Genomic DNA, 12,946 nt, shown 5'->3' with positions numbered 1-12,946 from the left:
AGCATGCATATTCAAGAATAACACCATACTGGAAATCAAATATTGTTTTATTTTATTTAAAACATAGCAGTTATGTGCTGATATTTTGATTGACACAGGCAAATAAAAACATTCAATTTCAACCATATTTTTTAAAAAAGTTCAATTTCTCTACTGATACTCTAAGTTTAAAAACACTTAAAGCCACCAGTTACAATAGTACATCCTTACATTATGGAGTGGTATTTGTGGCACTGAGAAATAATGTTGGATTAAAAAAAAAAATCAATATCAAAGCTGCGATCATTAAAAAAAACGACCTTCTCTGCTCCATCAGGCAGAGTCCTTTAATTTCTTTCTATGATGTGCTGCATTGCTCTAAGATGGTCCACACTTTGCACCAGTGCAGAAAAAAATGTGACAAGGGGACAAGTTCAGATCAAATCACCTGAGATAAAATTAAATTCAACAATGGTGGTCTGTGGTCAGGCACACAGTTGTGATCTGCTAATCCACCTAAATAAAGTGAAGGTTGTTCTTTTTTTCCTGCTTCTTCTCTTCTGTCTTCTGCTGTCAAAAGAAAACCAAAATGTTGCACATGTCGTGTGCGCAAGGTGATCCGTGGGTTTTAACTATAAGGACTATAAGCAGTTAAAAGTTGTCACGTTCCAGACCAGGCAAGTGGATTGTGTTGCCCTCTAGTGACTATGTATGGACACTGCAGCTCAAAACCTGCAAGAGATTAACAAAAGGCACAGACATCAAGACACATCAATTTACTGTTAAAGTTTTGTTATGGATTTCACAATGACTTGAAATGGGAGCTACTGAGGTGGTACAGGATCAATGGTCAACTTAGAGCTTGGGCAAAAATACAAATCCATGCACGCCAGTCTGGTTTGTAACATAACGTTGGGGTTGTTGCAACAGATTGGCAGAATTGTACTCAGAAATACTTTATATTTCCATTACATGTTGTCTTGTTGTCTCTTACCTTAAACTTTATTTGGGAATCCCTGCCACAATCTCAGACTCAATCCCACAGTGATCCGATCCACGGAGGATTTTAAAGAATCCTGAAGACCAGAAACAGACCACAGGACAGTTAACAATGAGATATCTTCACTTCTTACATGTGAGAACATATGAAATGTGGGTTCATGTCTCATTCCAGAACTGCTGCTAAAACTGAATTTCCCCACTGAAGGCTTAATAAAAGAACCACATTTAAAATTTCAATTTTGGGTGTATGTGGTACAAGGTGCTTTGTTGTTTTACTGATATGCAGAAAAGAAACATTATAATTCAATTAAAAGTAGCAATATCATAATGCAAAAATAGCACCAGGTAAATGTACTTGGGTATCAAAAGTGAAAGAATTATTTTGGAAAAATATTTTAGATCATTTATTTATTAATCTAATGCAACATCCCTGCAAAAAAATCTTTATGAAGATTAGAATGTTAAGTTTTCTGACACTGTGAATTCAACGACGTGGTCATTTGAGGCTGCAGTTTGTGTATCAGACTACATTATACTAAAGTGTTTATAATATTCCATCCCCTTCATGCATGTAAATCTGCTACTGTTTAGACTATTGTATGAATGTTAGTTAAAAGTAGTTAAATATGTGTCTCTGCTCACCATTATCACCCCAGTCAGTGTTCCAGGAGTTGGCACAAAGCCAATAGGGAACACCATCCTCCTCCCCCCAGCCCAGGATCTTAATGGCGTGGCCTCCCACACCTGACCCAGAGACATGCTGATACACACCTGAGACAAAAAAGGAAAAAAGAAAGGCAAGGAGCAAAACAGAGGGGGAGGGTGAGCAAGAGGTTGCATTCAAGTGCTTGAGTAAAAGTCAGAAACATTTTACAGAATCACTGAGCAAAATCCACACTCAGCATTTTCCCTCTGCTCAGCAGGCTGTGAGTGTACAAGTGTTCAGTATTGCTTGTTTTTGTACTACATTTGTCTGTTAATGGTGCTTGTGCTCTTACCAGACTTGTATAGCAAAAAGTCTTCATAGACGGTGAAAGCTCCCTCTACTGGGCCGTTCTTGTATATCTCAGACTGAATCTGCTCCTCGTCCGACAGCACGCTGTAAGACGTTTTACCTGCAACAAACTTTAGAGTTAGGATCCTGCACTGTGTGTGTGTTTGTGACATAAACACACAGTTTGTGGCACATACAAGAGTGATTTTTGCCAACTGATATGTGATTGAATAATAATAACTATTAATACACTGGCTGAGTAAACTGACTTTCTAAGAAATTTTTCAAAGAACATTTATGTATGTTGGCACTTTATATTTCAAGACAATAAAATCATGTTTCAACTAACTGTTTACTATTAAAATAATATAATATAATGTAATAACAAACTAAAGTGAGGAAAAACACAGGGCAAGAAGGAAAGTTCAGTTCAAATGTTAGATTTCATTTCTCCATTTCTATAGGAAATACTGGTGAGTATACAAACGCACACAGCTAATGTCAGCATGCTCAATCCTAATTCCACCCTTATTTCAAGTTCAAACCTTTTTTCTTCTGCCTTATTTACCAAAGTGCTTGTCCTCTCTGTAGCTGGGTGTGTATCCAGCCTCACACTTGTAGACGCACTCGGGTGTGTCTCCACCCTCCCCACTGCAGGACGGTCTGCTGCCATTCACATGGTGCTCACAGGGGGGGATGGTGTAGGGTCGACAACCTATAGACACAAAGAAAGTGCCAGATTGTAGATGCCACACATTTGTACCACTTTACAAGTCTCTTCAAACAAAACTGACCAATGTGGGAGTCATAGAGGCCTCCAGACACCAGTCCGACTTTGGTCCAGAAGTCCCAGGCAGCTGAAGGATAGCCACCATTGCATCTAAAAAGTGAGAAATATCAAAATGTTTCCACCTTTACCCACAAACACTTGTCACTCCCTGCCTAGTGGCCTAGCCAAATGTCTGAATTACTGACAAAGTCATGGTTGACACCCAATATCTTTAATAAGCACAGTTCTGGCAAGGTGACTCATTCTGCAGACTTCTCTCTTCATAACAGATCATTCACTGGTGAGCTTGCGTTGAGTTAATTTATTTTCTCCTCTTGTTAAATTAATTCAAATTTTAAACAGTATGCTTTGTTACAGAGCTCTGGATTATGGTTCACATACAACAGTTCGATGCAATCATCAGTAGGAAAGGTCTGAAGAAGTGAAAATTTTCACACGTTGCTGCATCTCACCCCATGCCACAGCTGTCGCAGCAGGTCAGCAGATCCTCTGAGGAGATCTCCACGTTGACTTTGGCATTGCTGTGGATACACACACGGTCGGAGATTGCCTCTGCGGCGCCAAATGCCTGTGTGGGCAGAAGAACCGAGACATGTTGCAGATGTACAAATACAATTTGAGGGGAGTTTTTCCCTATTTTAACATAGGATGGAAAGATAGAGAGTGCTGTTCGCCGTTTGAAACATGGGTGTATGTGTGATGCTACAACACATTACCAACCACAATCTAACAAAACTAGAAAATGTGTTCCTTATAACAAATAGCCATCCTAAACCCCAATTAAACATAGTCACATCTTTTGAGCAGTTAGTTTTAAAATCTCACCCAGCAGGACCCACAGGAACCCTGGTCTCTTATCTCCTTCAGAGTGGGACAGTTGGGCCATTGCTCTCTGGAGTCAAACTCTTTAGGCAGCTTCAGGTCTCCAGCATACTGAACCCTGCAGAGGAACAGCTATACAGTCACGTATTACTGGCTACTTCAACTAACTATGACAATTCAAGCAGACTTGGTGTGCATTTCCATTTTGTATTGAGCAGGTGGGATATAGAGTTTTGCTCCATGACATTGACCCCACTGCTTCTTCTTCTTCTATGTGCATAGAAGCAATGGTACCCAATTAGGTGATATACAACACAGCAAACGCTCACTCTCACTGATATGCTTACAAGCGAGACTCACATGACTGGCAGTTTAGGTCCCTTCAGCATCGTACCACAGAGTCTCTGTACATAACTGTAGTCGACATCATGGAAGTTATGAGCAGCCTGCAAGAGAGGAGAGTCAAATAGAGCTGCTTATAATCACTGGCACAAGAGTACAAGGTAAGACAGAACAAAAAGAAAGAAAGAAAAAACCTCACCTTCCAGGTAGTATTGAACTTATTGATGTAGTTGACCATCTCACTGGACAGTGGTTTGAGGCGGGGTCTGGCCAGGCTCACAGCCAAGCTGGCAGCCAATAACAGGAAGGCTGTACGCCACATTTTGCCTGAAAAATGCAACACGAGGAGGACAAGTTTGTTATTCACATAACAAATTATACTTCAGCTATGATTATTGCATAAATTCTGATTCAATTGCCAAACCTTAGCATAATTATGTAGCCCTAAATCTGACTGTTTCAATTCCAGGCAAAACTTGCATTTTGATTTTCCTTAACTTTCAGAGGTGACGGCTGAAGACAAAACAATGTCTCACAAGAAGGCTACAAGAACAGATGTGTAGTACCTAACCACAAGTGACTGTAAACACAACACTCTAGGTTAGAAAACTTGCTGAAAACACAGAAAAAAAAGGGTCATTCTCCACTTACATGCATTCCTTAAACTAGCCTATTTAAAAAAATGTCCACAGCTGACTGAATGTTACTCTAGTTGCATGCAAGTGGAACATGCATACACAGTGTACCAAGAGAGCAGAGAAAACCCTCTTATCCTCAGTCATGCTTGTCAGAGACCTCTCCAGTGGTTAAACACACTGTATCAGCAGGCACACATATACAACAAACAGTCGAGCATTTCAACTTATTCCTTAGAATTAAATCTACGTGTACACACAAAAAAAGGTCTTTAGACTTTCAACAGGCAGTGCATTCGCTTTTATAGAAGACTGTCAGTGCTGTTTACCAAATCATAATTAGACTGGGTTTCAGTTCTCACCTAAAGCAATTTCATCATAGTACCTCATCCACTCATACCATGCAACTCTATGCACTCTCAAGTTTTTAGATAAAATGCATGTTCCAAATGGTCCAAGTTCCCTCTGAAATGGTATACATGAGACCACATTATCAGATGTGAAATGCACTGACAGGAGCACATTAGCGATCATAATGTAGCCTATTAAAAAGAGGCATGAGTGCACTCAGGATGAGCGGGATGCCAGCAAAATCAATTTCAGCGCAGACACTGTGTTTCTTTTTAAATACGATGGGATGAACTGACATGCAGTTTCAAACCCTGACAGCCCCGATAAAATGGACAGAAGATGATGTCAATCTTTAGGCCTGAACAGCAGGACAGAAGAGAACAAAGGAGTCAGAGAGAGACACAGGCAGACATGTTGACTGATTTTTATAAGCATACAGTGGTTCTGTTTTTATTTGATCAAACTGTGTTCGAAACATGATTAGAAAACACCAAATCTGAATCAGAATGTGGCCAAAAACAATTTTATATGGACTTATGTAACAATATATTAGACTTGCAGACGCTCAGTGATTACACTGGCACACAGCCACATAGATTACCTCTCAAGAACAAGAGCAGGTCTTCAAAACAGGTCTTTCAAACTGAGAAAGCGGAAGAAAATCCAATGAAACACCTCAGGCAGAAAAAAAACACAACTTCCAGTGAAACTGGTTTGATATCACATGACTGAGGCCAAAAAGCACACAAACAGGAGAAAGAATTGAAATTTCCCCTTCACACAATTATATCTGTTCCCTGAAATCACACTAAGGCGCCACATGACATACTCCAATCACTCAGCTTCCTTTCTCTAAAATCTGAACCAGGTTTTCGTAAGTACTCAACTTTCCATATATCATATTCTGTGTAAAGTAAGAAAAGGACCGTAGTGATGTCCTTGGCTGGGCATTCGAGGTGTGTTTTAGCCGCAAGGTTATGGTCACAGGTTGGTTGTAGGGAGGTGTCTATTCTCCGGCTGCTGTTGGGAGTGACTGTGTGCAAAACATGGAAAGCTAAAAAACAAAAACCTATACAAATTCCCATTTGAGCCACCAGAAAACTGAAAATGACAAGACAAGTCCATCTGTTCAGTATTAAGAGAAGCAGTTCAACCTCACGCACACCTGAAGCAATGATTTAGATGTGATTTGGAGAAGTGAACCCTCGGCCTGCTGATCTGCTCCACTGACTTCCCTATAGATATCGGTCTCATGTCAATTACTTTCAACATGGCTGTCAGAGCAAGACTCAAAGGCTACATCAACTTGCTGAGTCATAGTGAAAGGCTGTGAGGCCTTTCCTTGGCATATCCAAAATGTCACATTCTCTGAAATAAACACAGCTTGATGACAGTTTATTTCCTATGCTGACCAACGCATTTCTAAAGAGCATCTAAAGGCTAAGGGGGTGTGAAATCTTTTTCCCCTACGTGGGAGGCTTAAGAGCGCGACAGAAATTGGTGAGTCAGTGCTAAAGGCACAGAGAGAAGGCACTCTTCACCAGCTGCTTCATAAGTAGAACCAGTGATCTTCACATGATAAGTCCTGCAATGCTGGGTTGAGTTCAGCTAGAGGAGACCTTCTTGTTCAGCTACTCATTCTTCTCTTAATAGTATTATCTGATTTTTACTACACAGGAAAACACTGAGAAGTGCTAATATGTACCTCTGCAGAGGAAGACTATGAAGTAATGTCCAAAGTACAGGAATCAGGGTTGTTTTTTTTAATATAACACTGAAGCTGTAATCTGTAATGTTCCTTCCCATGTTACAAAATGTGTGCCTCAAGCAAAAAGACCCAGAAGAATGTCAAGATACTATGACAGCATAGCATTTTCCTATCTGCATATTCTTTAACATAAGAAGTATCACACACACCTCATCTTGCCTGCACATGACTGATGAATCTGTAATACTGCACTATAAATGTGGTTGGTTTGTCCTGTCTGCTGACAGACACAACTCATTTCCTCTTTCCTTGATTTACTCAATAGTTAAAAAGGTCCTGGTCTGTTCTGCTTGTGGTTGCAAATGTTCAAAATGAACTTGTTTTTCTCTCTCTCTCCCGTTTGCACTGATGGGAGCAGCTCCGTAAAACAATCTGGACTGGAAATTGAGTTGTAGTCAAGAATACGGTCATTTTATCCAAAGATCAATCAACTGCAGTTCATCATGATCCTCTCTGCATCACAGATACGTTTATAACTCAATAAAACCACTCTCAGTCCCTCTTTTCTCTGGCTAACGCAGAGGACGGAATGGCTGCCTCCAGCTCCCATAAAAACACAAGTTTCGCTTTCCATTTCACCGCTGTATCACTGCGCCTGACGGTTCAGGATTATGTTTCATGTTCATTTTAACTTCGGGTTTTAAGTTCGTTGCTTTCTTTAAACGAGATGCTACCTGAAGCAGACTGCATTGATCATTTCCAATTACCAAAACCATTAATAACTGAAATAAGTTACACGTTTGTTTGTATAAATTAGCCCCTGCTTTCAAACGTTCCTTTTATAACCTCTGACCATGACACGGAAATGGGTCATGCAGTCAAAAACAACAATCATTTGAGCGATGACAGCAAATAACTGCGACAACGAGGACTTAAAACTGCTCTTTGTATTAATCCAGTCCATGCCAGTGCAAAATATCAGACAAACGGACTATTTTAACGTGTTATTTAGCTCCTATGTTAGTTCATGTTGCGTGTAATAGCTAGCTAAACTGCTATCTCATCGTGTAAACAACCTCCGTACGTCTGATACAGAAGAAGCTGAAGCCGCTTTAATGTCGACAAACCCACAGAAATAAGGCAGTTAATGTCACCTGTAGCTCGTGTGTCAGCTGCTGGTATGGACTTGAATCTTCAGCTCCAGGTTCCCCCTCTCCAAACTGTTCGTCTGTGGTCAATAAAGTCTGCGACTGTGAGCGCGTCCTCCTCTTTCATTTATTTCTGGAACCACGTGAATCAGTCACATGAATGGAGATCATGTGATCGATAACGACACCAAAAGTCAGCACAGCTCTTCTGTTCCGGTCTGTGGTTGTCGTCGTGGGTTTCGGATCAGTGATGATCTCAGACAAATAATGATCAGTCTGGATCTGAATGGCAAAAACACACTTAATGACGAGAGAGTTTGGTGCAACGCAGTGCTCCAATGTGACCGCTAGGTGGTGCTGAAACCCACCCTCTTAGTCACCACTTTACCCTCAACTCAAATACAACCTATGAATCAATTGCACATATTCTGTTCCTATTTCAGTTGTCCTTCTTACTGTTATCAATTTTACGTATATTCCTATTGTTGTCACTGAAACTGGGATTTGATATAATTGTGCGTTTTGTTTATATCAAACTCCGTTGTGTGCATTGCTGTTTAGTCGGTCTGTGTTGTGCTGTTGTGTCATCATTAACAGGAAAGGTAGCACTGCCACAGCGCCACAACAATGATTCTCAAGTAAAAGTCCTTCAGGGATCCCTAGGGCCTCTGGGTCTGAGCCCCTGTTAAGTAATCACAATCCAAACCCAAATGAATACTGTCCCAAAAACTGCAAATATGAGATATCTGCACATCACTATCATTCTACCAAAAAGATCACTGATACCTTTAAATAAGATCGAGAAGATCATCATCACATCAACATTTTCTGATTAAGGCATTTACTAAGCCTTTTTTTTAAATGGCATCCTTTTAGTCATAAAAAATCGAGACAGTAAATTGCCTATTTTCTGCCGTTAAGTTGAACAAGTAAACAAATACAAGAGAAGTTAACCCTATATCAGTCAAACATACAGTGTGAGTAGATAGGACTTGTAGTTATTCTGTTAAAAGGATCCTTTCAAATAATTAATTTTTCTGGTTATAGGTCAGTGGGTTAAAATACAGTATCTTTTGAAGCATAAAAGGACCTTTTTATAGTAATACATGGACAGCAATGTATGTGTCTGGTGGTATTCTTAGTTTTTCTTTTATGTCTAATTTTATTCTTTTGATGAGTAACTGATGAGAGTGACAGTTTGGTTTTCTTTGGCTTGTACGCTGTATAATGCTGTATTGTGCTGTGGATCACTGACCACAGGGAACATGCTGATCGTCCAGCCACTTTCTCTTCCTGTTATTCCTGTCATCTGACTTTCAAAATGATGAGATGGGACAAATACAGGAATCACAGCACACTACCCTTAATCACTGTTATACCAAGCAAGTTGCACAAGAGCAGATCCTCATTTTAAAGTAAAGTGTAAGTGACCAAGAATACTTTCTGATTTAACCAGACAGATTTACCAAAATCACATTCTTCTTTTAATTACTTAAGATATCATTTAACGTGATAAAGTTAAACCCTGGGTAGCAACACTCACCTGTCACCGTGTGGCATTTGCTTTGTAGGTATTTAGCCCAAATACAACTTTACAATTAGTTTTTTTTTGCATTTTTACACAGTATTTATTAATGAATGTAAGATAAGACATTATTGCTTTTAGCTTTGTGACTGTGTTTTTTCTCCATCTTCTTCAATTGAATGTAGGTGTATTTGTTGACCTGGGTGGACAACTGCTGCATAATAATAAATGTACAGTAAATAAAGTTGTATTGAAATAAGTAAATTAAAGCACAATGTCATCTAAAACAGTAAGAGCCTTAAGATGATCTCTGCTTTATTATCTGATCTTTAGGCCTCTATTATTTGAGCTAATGTTGAGCTAACATGGTGCAAACTCTAATTATAATTTGTGTTTAATAAAATTGCTGCACAGCTAACTTGGGGTCATGAACTGCAGTGTGCTAACATAGGAAAACTGTGCACAATATACAGAGGAGTTTGGAGGAATGGTGGTTAGTGTCCTGGGCCCCACTGGCAGGTCAATCCAGCCCTGTGGTCATAGCAATATTGCACTAGAGCTGCCTACTGTGACTACACTCAGTATATGTAACGTGTATTTATACTGCATCATTCACACTGTGATTATGCTTTTCTACCGGTCTGTGTCTAAAGCTCATAAATATACTGAAATGTTATTAATGGGAAATGAATTGTAGAAAATCAATAAAATATAGCACAGCACTCTGAGCTTTGTTCATGGTTTATGACTTTATTTTGTCACATCAATAGCACAGTTAATGATTCACTACCACCAACCACAGCTGCTCTGTGGAAACCCTTGCAGAGATGAGGTGATGCATGTTGATAAATGGAGGCTGTCTGGTGACAACGCAATGTCACGCTCAATCAGCAAACTAATGCCAGTCTGTCAACGGAAACTAGAAACTGCCTCTAAACAATTTCACATGTGAGACTTCAGCGCGTAGCCTTGAAACACTGCACTGTGGCTGTCCACATGTTTCATAACAGCAAATGTGACCGAATACCAAAGAAGAACATTTAAAAAAATAGATAATGAGTCAAATTAGAAACACAAGCAAAGGTTATCACACACACCGTTTGTACAAAGCAAAGCATGTAGTTCTAATATAAAGCAAGACACACACACACACACACACACACACAGGAGACAAGCTGTCTTTCTACAAGGCAAAGCGCTGATTCATGATAGTCAAGCCAAGGCATCGTCGAAAGCGTGCGCATGGATATTTTCTAATAAGTGCACTAAGATACATTTCATTAGCTGGCTTATTGCTGTTTGCTGCTGCGTACACACACGTTCTAGCATGTGCGATAATGCGTGTAGTTAAGTGCTTTCTTTCTCTAAAGGAATAGATACAATTCTCTGGATGTCTGTATGAACAAGCAACATGCAGTGACTCCTTCATCTATCAACATGGATGTACATAACAGTTTGATAAAGCATGTTTCCTTACTTTGTTCCGTAAATCAATTCATATTCTCACAGTGCTGCCCATTGTTTTATTAGCATGAGCAGCACAACCATTCAGCTGCTGAATATAACTGATATAGACCTTACTTTATATTCATTATATTTGTTTAGAAAGAAAGTAAAATAAAATAGGATAGTTAAAGAAAAACAGAACAATAGAAGACAAACACACATGGAAGACTGATATTATTAAATCCCACATTCTATGATTGCAATCACATTTCACATGTTGGGATAATTCCAAACATAATACCGGCACTGACCAGACATGAAGCTCACAGCAGCACATTATAATTTCCAGAATTTACCTTTCTGCAGCATTTCTGCTCTGAAACATCCGCCCCTTAACTCGTCTCCCTTCTTACGGTAGCTACATTACAAAAAAGGTTTTATGCCGCGGAACAAAGGTTCAGAGTGTCCGCAGTCAAATAGATATTACACTTTCTTACTGTGACAAAAAAATAAAAAATAAATAACAAAATCAGTTTTGTCGGGAGGAAATTCAGATTTGAGGTAGGAGGTTCAACAAATGGATACGCTGAAGGACGGCACATACTTGTGATGAGTGGTCTTTACAGAATATAGTAATAGTCATTTAGAACTACTGATTTAAGACTGTGTCAAAACTAGATTTCAGTGATTCAATAAACACTGTCATTAGCTTGCAAACTAGTTTTAGTGTTGTTCTGTATTACTTTTTTAAGATACAAACATATTTATACTTATAACTTGAAATCAAGTTAACAAGGTTTGTGAAGCATTATTGTCTAGTGGACATTTGCATTTATTTCAGTAGGGTGTAATGGTTCACGTGCAGTATGAAAACACTCTACAGGGGTGTAACTGAAGAACAAATTGGATTGTGCATATCTAAGGAAGTTTTTTCTTATTGAACGCAAAACTGAGCGGCGTCATTTTCCTCTACAGGAAGGAACACGAACCTTCATATTGCCAGTTTTAAAACAGCAGCTAGTATGTAGTTAACTGTACTTCACAAGTACATGTTAAACTTTCTTCACAAGGCAGGTACACAGTTTCTACATGTGCCTCTAAGCTTCACTGACAGCAGCTCACTCGCTATGTGCTCTTCAATAAAACCAATGTCAGTACATCCAAAACACTGCTGCCACATTATCATGTACCATACATTACATCTTATTATCATTCAGACATTTCCCTTCTTTCATTGATTAAAAAAACAAACAAAATGTGATTGTCAGAGGTGTTCATGAAAGTTACCTCCTCATAAAAGAGACAAGAGTACACTCATTAATTATGTCCTGCAGAAATCATTATCTCCAGTATCTTTTCTTTGTCACTAAAATCACCACTTTCATTTTGTCAGTTGTTTGTAATTTTTTTTAACAATAGAAAAAACACTTTTTCATTGTCAAGAAAGTATGAGCTTATATGGAGAACTTTTCTAAATTCTGGAGACTTGGTTCGCTAATTTTTATATCAGTTCAGAGATTTAAAGCTTTTCTGCAGGCCATAAACAAAGTCAAAACAAACATAAAAATTATTCGTTTTGATATCAAATATCTGATCACTCCTTTAAAATTCTATATTGCTTAATTTCCATAAAATCACATCTTATAATCATTGAATATAATCATAGACTATCACGCTACAGCCACTGGCTACCAATAAACGCTGCTGTAAAGTGCTGACTGACTGAAATTACTGCAGATACATTTAGCAAAGGAAAGCACAGCGGACGATTTCTAAAATGTTCTTCCCTTAAACCTTTGCTTTTTATCATTAGCTTCTCAGATAGTTTTATGAAAATAAAAACAGATACATCAATTCTCAGATTTGACCATTTTACAGATTGTAAATAGGAGTTCTGTGTCTTTGTATACACATACAAACCATGTACTGAAGCGTACACACAGTGAGGAACTGACTGACTGGATAAATGACTGGCTTCCTGAAGACTGGGCGGGATGGTCAGCATCATCAAAAGCGTTTACTAGCATAATACTATCAATGACTTTGACGGTATGCTTGAATATGTATAAATCTGCATGATTTATTTATTTCATAACTGATCATTGGATTATTGAGTGAGGCTAATTAAAAAAAGAGACTGGCATTGGCAAGTGGTGTTACAGGAGATTCTGCTCAGCAGCCTGGTGGTCAGTATGTTTGGTTAT

General features: G+C 38.8%; 1 protein-coding gene across 1 annotated transcript; it reads right to left on the bottom strand.

The window, feature by feature from the left end:
- Positions 1-29: 29 nt before the first annotated feature.
- On the bottom strand, positions 30-7,934 carry ctsba (cathepsin Ba). Its single transcript, XM_041934767.1, has 11 exons — positions 7,778-7,934; positions 4,129-4,256; positions 3,948-4,033; positions 3,591-3,705; positions 3,218-3,333; positions 2,770-2,855; positions 2,544-2,690; positions 1,980-2,096; positions 1,624-1,752; positions 974-1,055; positions 30-711 (listed from the first exon to the last, which is right to left on the bottom strand). The coding sequence occupies exons 2-10, from the start codon at positions 4,249-4,251 to the stop codon at positions 982-984; spliced, it is 993 nt and encodes a 330-aa protein (XP_041790701.1). The 5' UTR covers positions 4,252-4,256; positions 7,778-7,934; the 3' UTR covers positions 30-711; positions 974-981.
- Positions 7,935-12,946: the final 5,012 nt, after the last annotated feature.

Source organism: Chelmon rostratus, chromosome 1 (genome assembly GCF_017976325.1).
Source record: "Chelmon rostratus isolate fCheRos1 chromosome 1, fCheRos1.pri, whole genome shotgun sequence".
Classification (NCBI taxonomy): Eukaryota; Metazoa; Chordata; class Actinopteri; order Chaetodontiformes; family Chaetodontidae; genus Chelmon; species Chelmon rostratus.
The sequence above is the reverse complement of the archived record's forward strand: the minus strand, read 5'-3'. Positions and strand labels throughout refer to the sequence as shown.

Bases quoted from the DNA above. Each gene is read 5' to 3' on its own strand.
- ctsba (XM_041934767.1), bottom strand. From the start codon at position 4,251: ATGTGGCGTACAGCCTTCCTGTTATTGGCTGCCAGCTTGGCTGTGAGC. The intron at 4,034-4,128 runs GTGAGGTTTTTT...CCTCTCTTGCAG, and splicing joins AGTTCAATACTACCTGGAAG to GCTGCTCATAACTTCCATGA. The intron at 2,856-3,217 runs GTGAGATGCAGC...CTCACTTTTTAG, and splicing joins TGCGACAGCTGTGGCATGGG to ATGCAATGGTGGCTATCCTT.